Source organism: Antechinus flavipes, chromosome 2, assembly GCF_016432865.1.
Source record: "Antechinus flavipes isolate AdamAnt ecotype Samford, QLD, Australia chromosome 2, AdamAnt_v2, whole genome shotgun sequence".
Lineage (NCBI taxonomy): Eukaryota > Metazoa > Chordata > Mammalia > Dasyuromorphia > Dasyuridae > Antechinus > Antechinus flavipes.
Window position 1 is genome coordinate 87,394,725 of NC_067399.1, and position 22,137 is coordinate 87,416,861.

The 22,137-nt window shown below is 32.6% G+C and overlaps 1 protein-coding gene across 1 annotated transcript in view; it reads left to right on the forward strand.

The window, feature by feature from the left end:
* Nucleotides 1-22,137, forward strand: part of MTA3 (metastasis associated 1 family member 3) — a 176,680-nt gene that overhangs the window by 103,883 nt on the left and 50,660 nt on the right. Inside the window, exon 8 of the mRNA XM_051975178.1 lies at nucleotides 8,402-8,501. Coding sequence (XP_051831138.1) covers nucleotides 8,402-8,501 — 100 coding nt within the window. The remainder of the gene's footprint in view (nucleotides 1-8,401; nucleotides 8,502-22,137) is intronic.

Consider the following 22,137-nt stretch of genomic DNA (forward strand, 5'->3'; position numbering starts at 1 on the left):
TTTTTTTTATGGAGAATACTTTTTACAGGTATGTGGAGGATGTATAGGAAAAGGAAGATTAAAAAGACCATTGCAATAATTTTGGCCAAAGCTAATGAGCCCAGAACCAAGGTATAGATTGTGAATAGTGATAAAATGAAAAATATAGATACCTATACAGTTGTGTAGGTAGAAATAGCATGTCAATTGTGAAGGAGGACTTCTTTTTTTTTTTCCAAAAAGATATAAACAGCCAATTTTCAGATGAAGAAATTAAAACCATTTTCATTAATATGAAAAAATGTTCTAGGTCACTGTTGATTAGAGAATTGCAAATTAAGACAACTCTAAGGTGCTACATACTTCTCAGATTGGCTAAGATGACAGGAAAACATAATGATGAATGTTGAAGGGGATGTGGGAAAACTGGTACGGTAATACATTGTTGCTGGAGTTGTGAATTGATCCAATCATTCTGGAGAGCAATCTTGAACTATGCCCAAAGGGCTATCAGACTGCATACTCTTTGATCCAGCAGTGTCTCTACTGGGTCTGTATCCGAAAGAGATAACAAAAAAGGGGAAAGGCCCCACATGTGCAAAAATGTTTGTATCAGCTCTTTTTGTAGTGGTAAGGAACTAGAAACTGAGTGGATGCCCATCAGTTGGGGAATGGCTGAAAAAATTACGGTATATGAATGTTATGGAATATTATTATTCTATAAGAAATAATTAGCAGAATGATTTCCAAGAGACTTGGAGAAACTTACATGACCTTATGCTGAGTGAAACGAGTAGAACCAAGAGGACATTGTATACAGAAACAGCAAAATTATGTGATAATCTACTCTGATGAATGACTGCTTTTAGTTATGAGATGATTCATGCCAATTTCAATGAACTTATGATGGAGAAAGCCATCTGCATCTAGAGAGAGGACTATGGGGACTGAATGTGAATCACAACATAGTATTTTCACCTTTTTTTGTTTGTTTGCTTTTTTTTCTTTCTCATATTTTTTTTCCTTTTCGATCTGGTTTTTCTTGTGCAGCATGATATATATGGAAATATGTTAGAGTTTTGCTGTCTAGGGGGAGAGATGGGGAAAAGGGGCAGGGAGAAAAATTTGGAAGAGGTTTTTCAAGGGTGAATGTTGAAAACTATTTTTGCATATGTTTTGAAAATAAAAACTTATTAAAAACAAAGATTCCATTTGTGAATTAATAAATTATATTTTATTCTACTCCATCTGTATTATCAGTGCATTTAGTAGCAAATTACACAATTTAGTCCTATGTAATATTATTCTCCCATTGTTTGACTTATGTTTGTACTGGAAAAGCTCCTTCAACCTACCTCCCAAAATGTTTTAAAAACAATTGTTAGTTCTTTAATGGCAGAAGTTTTCTGATTCTTTTCTTTTACCATGCCTAGGAATATTCTAGCTTATAAAAAATGTTCAGCAAATACTTAATTTTTAATCATGTCAGATTAATTCTTTTTTTTTTTTTTTTTTTGTACTTCACCATGGCTGGGTATTAGGGGCAGCATGAAATGCAAGACTTTCATATGAAACATTTATTAATGACATCCATCACCTACTGATGGTATGCATCATACTCTTAAATAGATAAATTACATTTTACTTTTCTGTATTCTGTGCTGGCTTATTTGAGTAGGAAATTTCTACTACATTTTTGATAACTATGGAGCTATTGCTGATTTAAGATTCTTAATCTTCAAGGAGTTCAAGTTTCACATGAACTTGACTTCACCAATTCAGGAACTCTTAGAGAAGAGGAGCTGGGACAACAAATAAAATTCTAGTCTAACATAGTTGTGCTTTAAATTGAGAAGCTTACAGAGATAGAATGCCCTTCTGGGAACAGGCTGTCTTTCGTTTTCTCTTGAATGTGCTCTAGTTTGTCACAATTAACTTGTTACTTTGGTAGAGCTCTCTGCTATGAGATCTAGCCAAACTGAATTTTCAACCCTGGGAATGGTCCCTCTGTGAAAGCTACTTAGAAAACCAGCACTCTGCATTAAAACGAAATGCCAAGAACTGCTCAGAGATTGTCTTCTTGAGAATACTATTGGTATGGGAAGGTTGAGAAGACAACCTTAGAAACTTCCACAAGTGACTCATTTCACTTTGCATTAGTTCATATAAGTCTTTTGAGGTTTTTTTCTGAAATATGCCTACGCATGATTTTTTATATAACAATAATATTCCATTGTAATCATATACCACAACTAGTTCAGCCATTCCTTAATTGATGTGGATCTCAATTTCCAATTCTTTGTCAGCACAAAAAGAGCTGTTATAAATATTTTTGTGCAATTAGATGCCATCTCTTTCCTTTTATCCTTGGCTTTTTAAATCACTTTGGGATATAGACATATATAGATAGATAGATAGATAGATGTAAAGTTTTATAGCAGAAGGTTTTCATATTGCTAAATGTTTCTAAAAATGCATATTAGCAAATCTCATATTCTACTTAAGTGATTTTTCAAATAATAGGTTCACAGATGATGGAGTAGCACAAAAACATTCAAGAATTTAATTTTGTTTAAATCCTACCACCTTTTCCCAGGAATAATCAAAGTTTTCCATTGTCTCTAGATTAAACTCTGACTTATAACAACTGTCTTTCTCCCTACCTCTCCCCCCTTTAGTAGTAAAGCCTTAAACTCACAATTGGATTCTATTGTACTTCAGTCATTTTGGCTCTTACTATTAGTTGATGTTTGTCTGTGGTATAAGTGTACTTGTGAGGTCATATCTACTTATTCTCATTGCAATTACTGATATGTATTTTATTCCACCTTTGTTTTCACATTTCTTATTTTTACTTCCTAAACTAATCACATTTTCCCTTGCTATCTCATATTGAAAGCTTGTAACTTATTTTTGGAATTGCCTTGTTGGTATCCAAAAGCCAAGAGGAAGAAAGAAAATAGGAATCTTGCTTTGGGCCACCATTGGGGCTTTCTAAAATTCTTTATAGTCATGAGCATTCATAAGCCGAGGTCCATTATTGTTTTGCCTCTCTTCATGGTCCTGAGATATGCAGGATTTAGTATTAACTTTGTGAATTCCTCAATCATTCACCTAATTTGAACAAATGGACTCCGGATTCTCTCCTTTAGAATTTTGTAAAGCCCTATTTGTAATCCCTTTTTATAAAAAGATTTTTGCTTTACAAGAGCACTATGGAATTTTTGTAAATGTTTTGGTGCAATTAATAAAAACAATTTATTATAGTCACTGCTTTCTGTGTGGGGCCATATTGAAATTAAAATTAAAATTTTTAAAAATTGTTCAGGCTTGCAGATTAATTGTAAGATTGCTGCAGCAGAAATGAGGCCAAAACATTTGACTTGTTAATGTGTAGTCTCTCAAGATTAAAGAGTGATGTTAAACTACAGAGGAATAAAACACCAAGACACTCACTATTTATCAGTATTTCTATCTGTTATCAACATAATATATTAAGAAAGGATAAAAAAATTCTATTCAAAACACAAATGTATAATACCTCTACAAAGTCTTTTATCAAGATATAGTGTTACATTAATAACTTTCAAAATACTTTCTTTTATAAAAAATAGTCTTAAATAGATATGAATTGCCAATTATTGGTTTATGCCATTGTAATAAATATAATTTATTTTATTTATATTTACATAATTTACATTATTATATATAAATAAAATAAAATATGGATAGCAGAAGATTTCTTGACTGAATTCAAATAGATTATATCACAGGGGAAAAGATTCACAATGTTGATTATATAAAATTGAAAAGTTTTGTATAAGTAATTAATGATAATCAGAATTATAAGGGAAACATGATTGATTAAAAAAATTCATCCAATTTCTGATTAAAAGTTTAATATATAAAATGTATAGGCAATACAAATACAAATGTTGCTATAAGATATTACAATTCCTCAATAGATAAATGATCAGTGGATATAAAAAGTAGTTTTCAAGAGGAGAAAAGCAAGCTATCAACAACTATATGAAAAAATGATTGAACTTACTACAAATTAGAAGCATGAAAATTAAAAGGACTCCTGAGATTCTACATCACACTTATTAGATTGTTCAAAATGGCATTCAGTAGGTATGTTGGAGGATAGAATACTAATTATTGTTGCTGGAATAGTCAGTTGGTTCAGCCATTTTGAAAAAGCAGTTTGGAATCTTCCTTAAGTCATTAGGGATGTCTGGGTGGTTCAGTGTTTGGAGGCCTGAAGTCGGGAAGATTCATTTTCCTGAGTTAAAATCCAACCTGAGATGCTAGTTAGGTGACCTGGGCAAGTCACTTAATCCTGTTTTCTCAAGTTCCTCATCTGTAAAATAATTTGGAAAAGAAAATGGCAAATCACTCCAGTGTCTTTGCCCAAGAAAACTCCAAATGGGGTCATGAAGAGTCAGACACAATTGAAAAACTTCCGTATGATGAGAAATCACTAGCATTCACTTTGATTCAGGGAAATCACTATGAGCCATTGACTTACAAAGAAATCAGAGACAAAACAGAAGGGACACCTTTGTATAAAGTATATATAGCTAGGTTTTGTTTTTTTGTTTTTGGTTTTTTTTTTTTTTTGGTTATTCCAAAAAAATACAAAAGAAGTACCTGTTTTATTAGAAATTATTGAATAAATTATGGTGCATGAGTTTAATGAAGTATTGCATCAGTAAGATTGTGGCGGGGAAGGAAGGAATTCAGACAAACTTGGGAAGACCTATGCAAACTGATATAGAATGCAATAAGTAAATCTGGAATTATTTTATATATGAATTACAGTCTTATCAAGTAAAGCAATTTTGAACTTTGATCATTATAATTACTATAATTGCAAGTACAGAAGAATAATGAAGAAACATTTTTCAGGTGATGATGGTCTATATGTCCAAAATGAGATGTGCATTTTTAGACATGACAAATACAAAGTGATACTTATTTTTGCTTGAATATACCTTTTTTTTTTTCCCGAGGCAATTGGGGTTAAGTGATTTGCCTAAGGTCACAAAGCCAGGCAGTATTAAGTGTCTGAGACCAGATTTGAACTCAGGTCCTCTTGACTAAAGTGCTGGTGCTCTATTCACTGTGCCACCTAGCTGCCCCTCTATTTGTTATTAAAACAGATTTCTTTTTGGCCAAAAGTAAAAGAAAAAAAAAGTACCAGTGAACTGTGGAAGGGAGCAAAAAAGAATTTCACAAGGTGAAATAGATAAGCAAGGGTGGTGTTAATACTAAAATGTTAATGTAATATATTTACAAAATAAGCTGTACATAATACAGATTTGTGTTTTCATTTACAATTTGCTTTTTCTGTTATTTATATATGGAAATTTTAAAATGTTTTTTTCAAGTTAACACAAAAATTTATTTTATAAAAATTACCTAGACAAGTGGTTAAATGTTATAGAAGATCAACAACAGGAAAAACAGTTTAGCTGAAACACATCAGTAATGTGAAAATTAATCTAGAGAAGTGCATTAAAGCCAGATGATGGAAAGTATTACATGCCAAAATGTGGAGTTTGTATTTTATCCTAGAAGCCTACTAATTTGTCTAGGGCTGTTAATACCTATGCTTTAGGAATATCAGCATGGTTGTTATATGGATGATAGATTATTAATGGGAAGACTGGAAGCAGAGATTCCAATTTGGAGGGGTTGTTGTTGCTTGTTTGCATTCCTACAAATTAGAAGTAAAATTTGCAGTATTTAGAGGAAAGGCACAAAAGCAGAAGGTGTTTGGACTTAGGATTGACAAGAGCAGCCTATTGAATAGAGAATGAGTTGAGGGAATAAAAAGAGTTGAATATGATTATGAGATGACAAACCTGAAAAGAATGAGATTATCCTTGATAAAAATTAGGAAAGTTAGGAAGATGTTTGGGTTTCAGAGGGAAAGATAGTGAGACAAAAATTATATACTATAACTAGGTTGGATTTATTCTAGAAATAAAAGGGTTGGTTCAATATATTAGGACTTCTGTCCATATAATAAACTATATTTAAAATGCAACAAAAATAATTAATTTGCTTATACCAATTAATGTAGAAAAAAGCTTTTGAGAAGGTACTGACTTCATGCCTATTTAAAAAATAGACACATTAGGAAACAGGAATAAGTGGATTAATATTACATGACTAATATATTAATATGATTACTAGATATATCTAATAATATATTAGATATTAATATCTAATACATGATATTAGATTATATATCTAATATATGATTAGATAATATAATTATCTAATTTGATATCCATACTAGGAATATTCAAAACAGCAAAAATACTATAGAGTAATTTCCCCAGTGAGAATTGATGTGAGAATTTTAAGTAATGTGGAAATTAGCTAGATGAATGAGTGTTGTTTTCATTTCTTGACATTCCTATGGAGATCTTACTCTTTCCCATTTTAGATACCTTTGTCCAATTGTGGTCAAGGGTTGGAAATCTCATTCTAGTTAGATGCTAACTTTTCCCCTCAGCCCAATACTGTTCTATTCCACTCTTACTCTTGGACCCACTACTCTGTTTCTCTTTGGTTTTTGATCAGGACTTGGCCATTTATCTTTCTTGGATGAGCAGTAGTCCCTTTTTCTAGGCAATATTGAACCAAGCAGGCCTGGTCTTCTTGCCTCTAGGCAAAGGTCTACTGTTGGAATGTTGGACTGAGCCTATTGAAGAACTTTACTCTTTATGTTGTCTCCCCTAATTTTAATGAAAACTCCTTAAGAACATTTTTTCTTTGGCTTTTCTAGTTATAACTACAGCCTTTAGCTTAATTCTTGGTACGTAGAAGGTGTTTAGTAAATGTTTTCTATTCCTTTTCATTCAGATGAAGATGCAGGGCTAGTGCTAAGGAAAATGATTTGGACTAAATTTATGAATCTGGGATTCATCTTCATAGACAGGAATGTCTAATTCATTTGACCTGATGAGATTGTTGCTATTAAATGCAAAGTGAGAAAAGAAAAGGGACCCAGACAAAACCTTAAGGTATATAATATAGAGCTGGATTTTTTGTATTTATAGTACATTCCATATGCTTGGCCAACATTCTTTCCATGTAAATAAATTTCCAAACTTGGAATGAAAGTACAAAGAAATATTGGGTTCAGTATGTGGAGTTTCAGTCTATTCTAAAATCACTCCCTTTCTCCTTGCCCTCCTCTTTCTTTCCAGTCTTCTTACTACTTTTCACCCAGCTGTGTATCTTTCAGTCCAGTGACTCTGGTCTGACTGCTATTCCTTGAACAAAGTGTCCTTTTTTCCCAAATCCAGACAGTTCTCCCTGGCTGTCTCCCATGCCAGGAATGCTTTTTCTCCTCATCTCCACCTCTTCACTTTCCTAGCTTTCTTCAAGTTTCATCTGTAGAGAACCTTGTCCCTTATAGAGAACCTTTTCTGATCCCTTTAATTCTAGTGTCCTTCCTCTGCTGGTTATTTTAGATTTATCCTGTATGTAGTTGTTTATGTGTTTCTCTGATTATATTGGATGCTGCTTGAGAAAAGGAAACTGTCTTTTTTCCTGAAATACTTAACTCAGGGCCTTTCCCATAGTAGGTGTTTAATAAATGTTTATTGCCTGATTAACTTCCCTAATGTCTCCAAATATACATAGTTTAATTTATTTCATGGAGTTGTTTTTTTTCTCCCTCCAATTAAAAAAGATTTATGATGCAAATACTGCATATAGCTACAAAGTCCAAAATATCCAGGAAGTATATCTAAGTAAATTATTTTTAAGATAGCTACATCTTGTGTTTAAAAAGATAGAATATATTATGTTGAAGAATTCAAATGGTAGAAATGATGCCATATTAGATAGTGAATAGAAGAATTCTAGAACAGGTGAATGTGGTAGTATTATCTTAGGGAGCTCATCATCCAGTTATGGAATTTTACATCTCTGCCTCTGCAGTCTCTAGTAAGCACAATAAGCCTACTTGGATCTCTGTTTGTCTCCTTTTTTTCTTACATTTCAACTTGTGTATTCATTTCTGCCTGACATCATGAAAGTATGAGCCAAAGTTAGGAGCATTTGAGCCCTTTTTCCTCTCTTCTTGTCATTCTGTCTCTCCCCCTCCCCCTGTACCCAAACTTATTATTATTTACTTAATCATAATGATTAGCACCTAAAATTGGCTTATTAGTAGAGAGAACAGAATTTTGTCTTGATAAATTTGTAAAATGTGAAACAAATTTTAAAGTATCTATATTTTTGTCATGTCCTCTCATCCTTTAATGTTTCTTAACTGTTTGCTGAAGAATGACATAGCATCCAAAAGGGGAAAAGGAAATAATATGAAAAGTTTTGATGTATTTCTCTCTGTCTGTCTGTCTGTCTGTCTCTGTCTCTCTCTCTTTGGTTTTCCTAGTGCGGTTGGAACATTTGCTCGAGCCCTGGATTGCAGTAGTTCAGTCAGACAGCCCAGTTTACACATGAGTGCAGCTGCTGCTTCCCGAGACATCACTCTGGTAAGCTGCTTTTTGGAGACCATTCCAGTTGTTTCTTTCTTTCTTTCATTAATTCCTTATCTTAGGAAAGTGGTCATCAACACCATTGATACTGACATATCATGTCATATTGAAAAAGTTGCCCAGTTGTACTTAATGTGTTTGTTAATTGAACATATTATTACAGTTTCTTTAGATCCATTAGTCTACTGGATTTTGTGTGTGTGTGTGTGTGTGTGTGTGTGTGTGTGTATCTGTGATTTCTTTCCAGTTTTTCTAATATTTGTAAAAATAAAGCATTTCTTATTCAAATTCAAATATATATAAGCATAGCTTATTAAAAATCAGTGAAATATGATTATAGTTTGAATTAGTTAATTTAATCATAATTGTTAATAAGAAAATTAAAAATTAATATGCTTTGCAGCTATTGGTCATATTAACATTGAAAGATTACTTTTCTAGCTACTTTTGGGGAAAAAAATTGTGGTAATTTTGAACAATCCCAATTTTGCATAGACCAAATGAAATTCTCCCAATTAAATGAATGTTCTTGATTTATAGAAGTATCTTACTTTCCTAATATATGAAAATAAATAATATTACTGGTAGGTCTACATCTCTACTCCCAATTGTAATGAATACAGGTAACTATGAATATCATTTTATACCTCCAATGAAATGAATTTGTAAATTGCATTTTGACCCAGTTATTAGGATACGTAGAAGAAAGTATATGTACATTAGATAAGACATTATATAGCATAAAGAAAACCTCTTTAAAATGCTTACTTTTATGGATAATAGGTATTTAAAATTAATAGATAGCTATAATAATAATTTTAGTTGAATAATTTTGTTTTTTAATACCGAAAATTATGTCAAAGTTTTGTTTGTTTTTGTTTTTTTGCAACCAATAAAGGCAACCAACATTATCTTTTGGGTCTGATTATTAATTTGTAAATATAATATACTCACTTTTTAACACTTTTTAGTGAAATCCCTGTATGCAATTGCTTTTAAGGATCTGTGGTTCTTAAGTTTCTTATCACTGTGCACCAGCTGTCATATCTTTTTCTAGTTTGAACAGTTTTGCTTCTTAGCACATATTAAGATCATTTAATAAGAATTTCCATGAAATTAGTTTATGTTATCTGTGGATTTAATCCAAAGCTCTGTCAAGGTTCTTGACCCTCTTCTTTGCTGTCTTTATACTCTTTCTTCATGTTCTTTTCTTTCCAGATGATCAGCCCTGGTCTCTTTTGAGCTTCTTGTCTCCTAATCACTACCTGCTTGCAATCCAGGAGTTGTCCTGTATTCCTTAATATTTTTCCCCTCAGTCCACTGCCATTCAAATCATGGCCAGTCCTTGTCACTTTGATCTTTGTAATATCTTTTTCTTTCCTTTGACAGTGCCACTATTCTACTGTAGGCGCTTATCACTTTATACCTTGATTATTGTAATAGGATATTGTGGGGCTGCCTGTCTCAATCTACAGTTTGTTTTCCCCTCCATTAAAGTGATGTTCCTACTATGTCATCTCCTACTTAATAAACTCCAGTGGTTTTCTTCTAGAAGCAAATATGAACTGCTCCACTTGGCATTCAAAGCTTTTTATAAATAACTTAGTCTTCTCTTACCTTTCCAGTCTTTTTATACCTTACTTCTCAATTCTAACACTTCAATTTGGTGACATTTTCATTCTGGCTGTTCCATGTCTTAACTCCAAGCATTCTATCGGGTTTTCCCTATTTCTTGAATACCCTTCCTCCATGCTCCAACTCCTGACCTTCCTGACTTCCTTTAAAGCTCAAATAAAATCCCATCTACAGGAAACCTTCCTCAATTACGCTTACTTCCAGTGCCTTTCCCTATATTAATTGTTTCCAGTTTTATCCTGTATATTTATTTGTATATAGTTGTTTGTATGTATTTACATGGTGTTTTTCCCATTAGATTGTTTTTTGAGGATAGTAACTATATTTTGCTTCTTTTTGGATCCCTAGCACTTCACACTGTGCTGATATATCTCAGGGGAAAAAAAATGTAAATTGTGATAATTCAAGAAAGTAATTTTTTTTTGTAGGCCTGCTATAGGATGACAATTACTATATTTATTTTTGTATCTTTATACGTAAACATATATATAAGATAGCTGAATATATATTTTCATTCATTCACATTGGCATTAAAGTGACACACATATATACATATACATATATATATGTATATGTATATATAGTGATATATTTCATTTCTTTACATTGCTTTTTGCTGGTTTGGATGTGAGAACTGATACTTTAAGATATATCGTACAATGTAGATTTTCTTAGAAATTTTCTTTTACTTATTTGCCTCTAAAGTGACTTGTTGATTTTCTACTATTTTATAGTTTTAATTTAAAAATCTATTAAGTAATTTTGAACAAGTATATAAAATAAAAGTTTAGATCATTAAGAACTATTTCAGTTATTTTATTAAGATTAAAATAAGTATATAGATATTTTACATATAAGTAAATTTTAATTATTGGGGGGGGGGGAAGTGTAATGTTCTGACTAGCTTTCTAGAGGGCCTTCTGACCAGCCTTGGTCTTAGCAGAATAATCACCACAGAATAGTCAGGGATAAAGTCCAAAGACTTTATTGTCTTCTTCAGTCTCCCAGTCTGTGTCAGAAGTCTCAGCCAATCAGCAGTCTGCACATCCAAATGTAATGTCCTGCTTTCTAGAGCCCCCAAGTTGGGGTGACAAAACGTACCATTGCTTTTTAGAGCTCTCACACCAGGGTGGATTAAAATATTGTGTCCAGACTAGCTCTCTGGAGGATCTCAGGACAGAATGGAGTCCTTAGTCTTAGTGAAGGAGTGATGAAGGCAGGGAGAGCCACCTAGAAGCTGGTAAAGTCTTCTCTCTGTGGCTGAGTTTGTCCCCAGTTTATATACTCTATTACAATTAAATCAATTCATCTTACTGAATATAAGCCAATAATTATATCACTAAGGAACCATTATTTGTTGTAAGATTAAATCAATCATACTGAACTAGAGAACTATCAAGCATCATGCTAAACTAGATAATCATTGTCTTATCAATTCCATTGAGTTAACACCTTGTTGTAAGAATCCTTGCCTCAGTTATTTTCTCCACACTTCTGGCCCATTACAGGAAAGTATCTGAATTTTGTTAAATATTTATATATTTGTAATTCAATAGATTCTAGTTAAAAAGTGCAGAGCTTCCAAGTTCAGATTCACTTTATAGAAATTCACATTACACAAATTTGACTTCACATAAAAAATTTCTGAAAGCCATATTCCAAAATAACACCTGTGATAACTTTACTATACAGTACTGTGCTTGTGCTCTCTCTATTTCTGCCCTCTTGGCAGTGCCCACAGTCTCCCCTTCTGTTATGGTTTTTTTTGGCAAGTCACCAATTTATGAATAGGTTAGGTTTAAAAAATTTGTAGTTTGTACCTTAAAATTAATTTCTCCATATAAACATTTTTTCAGTTTAGTTAGGCTCTATGTCAAGCAACCAAGTATGTCATCTTATACACCTTGCTGCTGTCAATGTGCCTAGCACATGATAGGTAACAATATTTTCCCTCTTCCCCAAATAATTTAATTTTTATGAAACAGTTACTTCTGCTTCCCCCTGTGTAGGTAAGTAGGGGAGAAATTATTTTCCATTTTCCATAGTTCTAGCAAAAAGAGCCACTTTTTCTTCTCTTCCAATTAGAGGAGATTCTATGTTGTATATAAGGTATGAGAGGAATGGTGTATAAGGTATGAGAGCTATAATTCTGAGGAGGCCTAAGAGACGAGTATATTAGCATGAGGGGGGAAAGGTCATTAGGGAGGTTAACTCTGCCTTTTGAAGCACCTTTAATTAGGGCTTTATTGAAAGGGGTTTTGGAAAGTGGCAGTGATCATTCAAAGTCAGGAGCCCTTCTTGTCATGGACCACCTTTATGCCTTTGTTATAATAACAAGTAATTAGTTAAACTTGTTCATACATTTTCTATAGAGTCTATTGCACTTCTCAATACTGCTTTCTTCTGACTATTGGAACAGTACTTTCATGCTTTCTGACCTTATTGTCAATAAGGTTTCCAGCTTTCTAATATTTTTCCCTCCTCTTGTTTGTTTCTAATTTATGGTAACCACATATTCTTTTTTTTCCCTATTCTCTGAAGAATGATTCTTCACTGCAAATGTCATGCTGCTTTTCCCCTTATATTAAATAGAATTGAAGAGAAGCCACTCTTTTTTATGTCAGCAAAATGATAGTATTTTGTTTTCTGCCTTGTGCTTGTTTCTCTTTTTTCCCCTCGTTTCTACTAAACACTTTTTAGATCATTTTGAGAAGAAATCATTCATGTTTCATGGCTTGGTACAAGAATAGTGTTCTTGGATGCATATCTCCAAGTGGGTATCATTTATCTTGATGTCTGTGGGGCTCTGTTCCATTCACACAATGACTTCTGCTTTACCAAAATCTGCCAAGTATTATGGAAAACTCTTATAGACACACAGAATCTCTTTATACAGGGGAGTGGATTCATTAATCAATGTAATTATTACAAATTGGTGCCTGGGTGGGATATGAAGTGAAAATGGATTTTTTGTCCAACTGAATTTGTGTGGTTTCATTCTTCCTATCATCATTTGCTTTGAATCAGTTTAAGTAGCTTCTTAATAATAGCATTATGTAAACAAACCCCGTGAATCAGAGTCTCAAAATTAAGAGAACAATGCTTAGAATTGATTCAATCCCTTGAAAAATGAGTCTGACCCTTTCCAGGACACTTGTACCCTCAAACCTTTCTCTTGATCTAACCTAAATTTACACCTGTATTTTATAATGAGACCTACAGAGTCATGTGCTGCAAGCCAGCAGTTGTTATATGGCATCCATTCTGTGCTAGGCACTTAAGTACTTTACAAACACTATCTCATTTGATCCTCAGGTCAGTCCTGGAAAATAGATGTTGTTGATATCCCTGTTTTCCTGTTGAGGAATCTCAAGCAGACTGAGGTTATCACAGAAGATCACAGAACTTGTGACATCGAAAGCTAGACTTGAGTTCAGTTCTTTGACTGTAGCTAAGCTCATCACTATCCACTGCACCAACTAACTGCCTGTGAGAAAGCAGGAGGCTGTTTCTGTATGCCTTTGGTAATTCTTTGTTATCTGGGAGCCACAGCTATTATATGCACGTTCAGCTATGGGGATTAGTGCCATCAGCCCCACTCTGTAAGAAGTTGGATAGTAGTCATTTGAGTCACCAAAATCATTTACTTCTTTGATCCACAGTTTTGCTTTCTTCTCTTTGTGAGCTTTGCATTACGGCTGTGAATTATGATAGTTATTTTCTCCTGAGTTTACTCAGTGCCTTTTGAGAATGTTGGAATACATCACAAATTTCATCATTATGGACTCTGTTGTTACAAATTGTTAATTCATTCGAGAAAACCAGCAAATTGTCCGGCATAATAGGCAGTCTCATTTTGCTTAACTAGATCTGGATAACAAAAGTTACTTTAGCAAAGGCCCTCTAGGCAAAGCGTGGGTGTGGATTTATGGTGGCTGAGGAGGAATGGGCAGTGCTGTTCTATTGGGATGAGCGTCCAGTGGGCAAGCCAAAAAAAGTCTTTTGGGTTCAGGCTGATGGAAGCAATTTATCAGAGACTGAGATAGTCTTCCCATTTAATAAGGGTTAGTGAGATCTAGGGAGGGCTGTAGTGAGAAAAACAATGTTCTGGTTGTGGATCTAGAGGGCCACACCTATTAAATGGAGGGAGTATCCATTCTGGTGTGAAATGGGGAAGGAACTTCACAAACTGTCATGCCTGTTTTTCCTGTACTATTTTATCTTCTGGCAAATGTTATCTAGACTCATTATCTTTAGGTACCATATTTAACATCAAGTTGATATGAGTAATATATTTGAAAAAAATATTTTTGGAAAGAATAGATAAGGTCAATTAACAATTAATATAATTATAGAGCTTATTAACTGAGCCTCATTTAATTTTCTTATTACTGAATTTTTTTAGTTTGTTAATTTACTTAAAAGGAGTAATCATAGCTAAGCATTACTGTTATAACAACCTTCAAATAGCCTTATATCTAGAAAAAACTTTTGGAAGAACTGTAAGGTGTGAATAAGTAAATAAACATATTTTTATTTTTTGTTCTTTTTTTGTATGTATGTACATACATACTTTTTTATGTAAATAACATATTTATTATTCTTTACAAACTTGATCATTAGAATACTTTTGATGTTAGAACATATAAATTAACTGTGTAGAAATGGAATCAAAATACTGGTTCTTATGAAATTCAGAGCAGTTGAAAACTGTGTATATGCTTTAACTCCTTTAAAGCATGCCATAGCAATCAATACACCTTGCATAAATGCTGTCTTATTAAAAAATATATTTTGTTATGTCAACTCTTTCTCGTACCTAAAATGGAGATTGAACCCATGATATTCAGCTTTTATAATATCGTTTATGAACTCTGTATAAAAAGTACTTGTCTTTAGCAAATAAGTTTTGAATTGCTTTTCCTTCAATTAAATTTTTTTTGACGAGTCTTTTTTTGAGATCTTTTTGAGAATAATTTTCATATAAAACTTTGATGTTAAGGAGAATTTTACGTCAGTCTTGTTTAGAGTGGTTTTGAATTAAGAGATTTTTGAAATTATTTTTATAGCATTTTTAAAATTTGAAAATGTTTTATAAAATCACTAGCACATCACCAAATTATCTTTCCAAACTAGTGACAGTAGTTAAAAGTTAAAATTTATGTAATTTTAAATCATCAGCTTATTATATTTTGACCATTAATCTAGGATTTATAAGAGATGTAGTAGATAGAGGAATAGGCCTAAAGTCAGAGTGATTCATCTTCACAAGTTCAAATCTGATCTCAGATACTTACTATCTGGCAGACCCTGGCAAGTTATTTAACTTTGTATCAGTTTCCCATTTGTAAAAGAAGCTGAAAAAGGAAATGGCAAACCACTCTAGTGTCTTTGTCAAGAAGATCCCAAATGAGAACACAAAGAGTTGAACTGGATATGACTGCATAACGACTTGAGGGAGGGAGGAGAATGACTGCCTCAATTCATTGTAGATTGCAGCTCCTCTAAAATTTATTACTCTGTAGCCCACCAGATGATGGGCCTATCTCAATGTAAGCCCATTGTCTCTAATAAGCTTATATCCTAAGGCCTTACTTGAAGTTTTTCTAGCTGGGTAAGTCCTAGAAGAGCTTTTCACCTTTATTACATTATGATGCTGTAGAGTGATATTTCATTAGAGAGTTTATGTTAATTTTATGAAAAATATTCATACATTAACTTGTACCATGTTTAGAATTAGAGTCTACAGAAAATTACCGCAATTTTAAAATAGGAAATGTGACCTGCCCTTGCTTTAAAAGAAAATACTTTCATTTTATTTATTGCCTTTTACATGATTTCAATGTAAAATTTAAATTAAAAAAGCTAAAACAGCTTATAAAGACTATGATACTAATCATCTAAATGATTTTTTTACATGTTTCTATATAGGACTTTTAATAAAAGGTGCCTTAATTTTCTTCAAATATTCCTCCAGCAGTTTAGACTTGGTGTAGTGGAAACCGAAGGAATCATTTTAAATTTTTAGCAGAACAATGTGATAAAGATAGGTTTTAAGAAAGATTTACTATTCTAGTTCCTATTTCTAGGGTGAATTTAATTTGGGAGATATGGAGGTAATTACCTGATACAATATGAAGATATGAGATGAAGGTCTGTTTGAATTTTGGTTGGGACCTATATTTAGAAAAGACTTTAAGTACTATAATGGTATTTGATTGTCCTAATCCCCTTGAGAATAAGAGTCATGTTATCTCCATGGTATGGGGTGTAGTTTCTGCTCTTTTGTTTGGGCTATGCTTCCTTTTTTCCCCTCTGTGTTTATTATCCTTCTCTGCTTTTTAAGCAATTATCCATTGTATAATCCAGTCCAAGGGAACTTTCCAAGCTATGGGCCACAGCCCTCTATGGGATTGAGGGTGGGGTGAGAGGTTGCAAAACAGTGGCCATAATTATTAGGTATTTTTGACTACACTGGTCACATAAATACATGCAATTTTTTCAGTGAAAACAAAGTTCAAATTAAAATTTATAAATGAGATAAATGTAGCAAATTTTCCATGATGGTGTATTCAACCCAACGGTCATTACAATATCAATCATCAGACTTTCATTAAGCATTTACTACCTTCTAGGCACTGACCTAAGTACTAGAGAATATAAAGTTTGTAAGTGCTTCACATGTTAATTAAGTGCTATCTTTATATCTATTTTATAGATGAGGAGACTGAAACAAGCAGGTCAAGGGATTTATGCCAAGTCACAGAGTGAAGGGAATTTCATCTAAGTTAGATTCAGCTGCCTATCTATTTTGTCAAATCTTGATGTCACTACTAACTTTAAAACTTTCGTTGTCCATATTCCTTATAAAGTAATAAAATAATATTTTTTTCATGATAGATAAACCCATTTGTGATTTGAAGAGGAAAATTCCCTGGACCTGTTTAAACTTGCATAAGTAAAGAAAATACAGTTTAAATACTGGAACAGAAACACAAGCTAAAAAGTTCCAATATTAAAAATGCAGTTTGTTATATTTGTATTGGGATTTACAGGTATTATTGAAAGAAAAATCTACTGCAGGTGCCTTGTATAAGCTTCAGATGGAAAAAGCAGGAAACCTAAAAAAATTGAAGTATCTTTATTTTAGTTTTTTGAACTTAGCTTGCCAAAGTTGCAAGTGTAACAGTTACTCAGCTTTGATCTCATTGCTGATCAAAAGTACAGAAACTTTAATCTATTCCATTTTTCCCTCTGGATAGCCAGATTGCCCTTCTTTAGGCAGTCTGCTGGTCTTCCAGGCCCAGAGGCTCAATAATTTAATAAACTTTAGAGCTTCTTTACCATAGAACTCTCAAAATCAAGGTATTCACTATCCTGCCTTTCCTAGTATAAAAATTACAGGTGTATGCTACTTCATTAGCCTTAAATAGCTTTTTATTCTGAATTTAATGAAAACAAAAAAAAGATTATTTCTATATGCAAAGTAAAATAGAAAATGAGGATTCTATGTGAAATATTAAAATTTATTATGTAGAACTTGCTTTTTTAAAAAATATAAATTTAATTCTGTATTTAACTTTTAAAGCTGTATTGCTAACCTGCATTTGCTTCTGAATTTTAAATCTCTGTGTATATTCTTTCTTTCATTTTTTTAAACTATTGATGGTTCCCTTTTTCCAATAGTACTTACCCTTCCAACATAAAAAAAAGAAAACATGATAAGCATAATCGAGCAAAACAAATGCACCCATTTCCTACAATTGGTAAATCACTTTACAAACCTTAAAGTACTACATAAATGCTAGATTTCATTATTTCCATTATCATTTTATTTCCTAAAATATATTTTATGTACCTTTAGTTTTATTACTGCTCTAGAGTCACAAGGTCCATAGCTTGGACCTCTTTAGTCCCCTGGAGTTTTTGGTTATTGTTATTTATCAGAGTTCTTAAGTGACACGTGAGGTAGAGTCTTTACTCTGTAGTCAGGAAGACCTGAATTCAAAGCCACTTCAGATGCAAACTAGCTATATAATCTTAAGCAAGTCATCTAATCTCTGATCAGTTCCTCAGTTGTAAAATTGGGATAATAATTCCAGGGTTGTTGTGAAGACCACATTCACAGCATATTTCTAAAACATTTAGCATAGTGCCTTATTTGTAAAGTACTTAGCATAATACAAGCTTATTCCTCTATCCTGAAGTCTTTTACATTATTTAACTTTATATTGCTGCTGTTATATAAAATTCTCCTAGTTCACTTTACTCTACATTAGTTTTTTTCTTTTTTTTCTAATTATACATGTACATTAATTTTTTAAAGCACATTTCTTTATGAACCATATTGAGAGAGAAAAATCAGAACAAAAGGAAAAAAGCCATGGGAAGGGGAAAAAAAGGCAGAAGAAAAAGGGAAAAAATAGTGAACATAGCATGTGTTAATTTATATTCTGTCTCCATAGTTCTCTCTTTGGATGCAGATGATGTTTTTTGGCCAAAGTTTATTGGAATTTATATATCAGTTCTTACAAGTCATCTCAAGTTTTCTAAAAACTTCATTATTTCTTATAGCACAATAGTATCCCATTACGCTATACATATATAACCCAAAGATGCCAGATCTTTTTTACAGAGGAGGAAACTGAGGCAAACAGAGGTAAGTGACTTGCCCAGGGTGACACAGCTAGGAGGTATCTGAAGCTGGATTGAACTCAGGAAAATGAGTCTTTCTGACTCCAGACCAGCACTCTATGCACAATGCTGCCACCTAGCTGCCCAAGTATACATTACAGTTTATATCACAGCTATATTACAATTCTTTAAGTGCTGCTAAAAATGATCTTGTAGGTGATGAGCCTTTTTTTTTTTTTTCCTTTGATGGCTTTGAGGTATCCTGGTAATATGACTGAGTCAAAGAATATGTAGAGTTTAGTGATTTTTTTTTTTTTTGGCTATGGTTCCACATTTCCCCTCACAACCCCTTCTAGCAATTATTTTATTTTCATATGGCTGTTGCTTAGACTTCTTCCATTTGAAATGGCTTGTTCATGTGTTTTGTTGTTCAATAGTGGCTGACTCTTCATGACCCCATTTTGGGGTTTTCTTGGCAAAGATACTAGAATCTAAGACAATTAGGTTTAATAAGTAACAGGCTGAACTTGGACTTATGAAGATGAGTCTTTCTGATAACAAATACAGTGCTGTCCCATATTCTTTGACCATTTACCAGAAATGGTACTTATTTATAATTTCAAACATAATTTGGTAGGATCCCTTGTCCTATTTATGTAGTGCTAGAATGAATTATTCTTTGAATGTTTAATAGCATTCACCTGTAAATTATTATGGTTCTGAGGTGTCCTATCCTTACTCCCCTTGGAAAAAAATTTTTTTTATGGTTTCTATTCTTATTTTGAGACTGACTTATTTAAATTCATTGTTCTGCCAAGAGAACAATTCATACAGTAATAACAGTATTGTAAAAACAAACAACTCTGAAAGATTTAGAATCTTTGATCAGTATAATAACTAACCACAATTCTGGAGGACTCTTGATGAAACATGCTACCTATCTCTGCTTTAAAGAGGTAATAGACTCAGATTTAAAAAAAAAAACATAACCAATATGAGAATTTGTCTTGCTTGATTACACATGGCTATAGAGGGTTTGCTTTTCTTGCTTTTCTCAGTATAGGGGGTGAGGCATGGAAGGAAAAGAATTTGAAGTCAAAAATAAAAGTGATTTAAAAAATAAATTCTCTTTTAACCTGAGCATTTTATATTTTTGTACATATTCTTTTGTTTGAATTCACCAGTTTTATTGTAATATAATTGATCCATATTGTTTTAGCTGGCTTTATTTCTTTGTTCTAATTTACCTTTTTTCATTTTTTGATATTGATCATTTAATTTTCCCTTTTTCAAATTTAGTTGAAATATTAATTGACTTATCAATTTTATTTTTTCTTCTAAAGCAACTTCTGATTTTATGTATCAGTTTCATAGTTTATTTTATTTTATTTATTGGTATTGTTAATATCTTCTACCAGCCAAGGTTTTTGAATTTCTTGATTCATCAGATTTTGTGGTTGTTGTTACATCCCCACTTTATTCTATTCTTTTGCTGACTGAAATACTAATACATATAAATTTTCCACTGAGGACTTCTTTGAAAAAGTTTTTTGGGGGTAGCTAGGTAGAGAAATGGTTAGAGCCTTGGCCCTGTGGTTAGGAGGACCTGAATTTAAATCCAGTCTCACATATTAGCTATATGATCCTGAACAAGTAACTTTAACTTCATTGCCTTCTTCCTTGCTTTCTTCTTTCCTCCCTCCAAAAGAAAAGGTTTATCTTGTCATTTTCTTTAATGATAATTTCTTGTTTTCTCTAATCGGTTTTTTGACACAGAAATTCGTCATGATTAAATTATTTAGTCTACTATTAATTTTCAGTTATTCAGAGACCTCATTTTGCTCTGTGAAAGATGTATTTGGTATTTCTGTTTTTCTTAACTTGTCTGTGACATCTTTGTTACCACATACTCAATTTCTATTTGGTGCTGGAAATGTCTGAGAAAAATATATATAATAGTTTCTCATTTAACAATCATCAAAGATCCATCTAACTTTAAGGAAAGTTAGATAATAATTCTGTTCCTCTCCTTTTTATCTTTTGGCTTGATTTCCCTCACTTGGAAAAGAGTACATCAAGACCCCTCACTAATTACAGTTTTTATACTTATCTCTTACAACCCAATTTCATTTTTATTTTTTTGTCTGAGGTCATGATTGCAACTACATCTTTAAAATGTTTACCCTCATGTCATCTCACACCTATCAGATTGAATAATATGACAAAAATGGAAAGTGATAAATGTTGGAGAGAATATGGGAAAATTGGTGGAGTTGTGAATTGATAAAAACTTTCTGGAGCATAATTCAAAATTATGCCCAAAGGGCAACTACACTTTGCATACTCTTTGATTGAGCAATACAATTACTAATTCTATATCTCAAAAGAGATAATTAAAAAAGAGAAAAGGAACTTCATGTGCAAAAATATTTATAGCAGTCTTTTTGTGGTGGCAAAACACTGGAAATTGAGGCAATGCCCATCAGTTGGAGAATGACTAATCAGGCTGTGGCATATGAATGTACTAGAATACTATTGTGCAATAAGAAATGATAAACAGGCAGATTTAAGGAAGATCTGGGGAAAAAATGTATGAACTGATGCAAAGTGAAATGAGCAGAACCAGGAAAACATCACATAGCATCAGCAATATTGTGTGATCAATGTGACTCAGCTCTTCTCAGTAACATAGTGGTCCCAGACAAGTACAAAGAACTCAGGAAGGAAAATGGTATTCATAATGAGATAAAGATATACTCAGAATGTGCAGATCAAACCATTTTTTCCCTTTTGCTTTATTCTTTCACATGGTCATTTTTTCCCCTTCTTTTGATCTGTTTCTTCTTTCACAACTGACTTATATAGAAATATATTTTATATGATAGCACATGTGTAAACTATATTGAACTGTCCACGATCTTCAAAAGAGGGGAGGAAGGTAAAGAGAAAGGACAATTTGGAACTCAGAATCTTGTAAAATGAATGCTAAAAATCTTGTTGTGAAACTGGGGGAAAATGCTGTCAAAAAGAAGTTTATCTGAAACATAATAGATTTTGTTCCAGTAATGATTTTAAAACCATACAAATCTATGTGTTTAAGCTGTTTGTTGTAATTAACACATTTTTGGATTCTGCTCTCTAATCCATTCTGCTATCCTCTTCTATTTTCTGTGTACATTCATCCCATCACTGGTCAGACGTATACTTGCTTTATTACCTAGGAAAATCACTTAATCTCCATCTGCCTCAATGTTTGTAAATATAAAGTAGAAATAATAATAGCACTGCCTCCCAGCATTGTTATGAAAATAAGACTATTTGTAAAGTGCTTTGCAAAACCTCAAAAGTACTATATACATTTTTA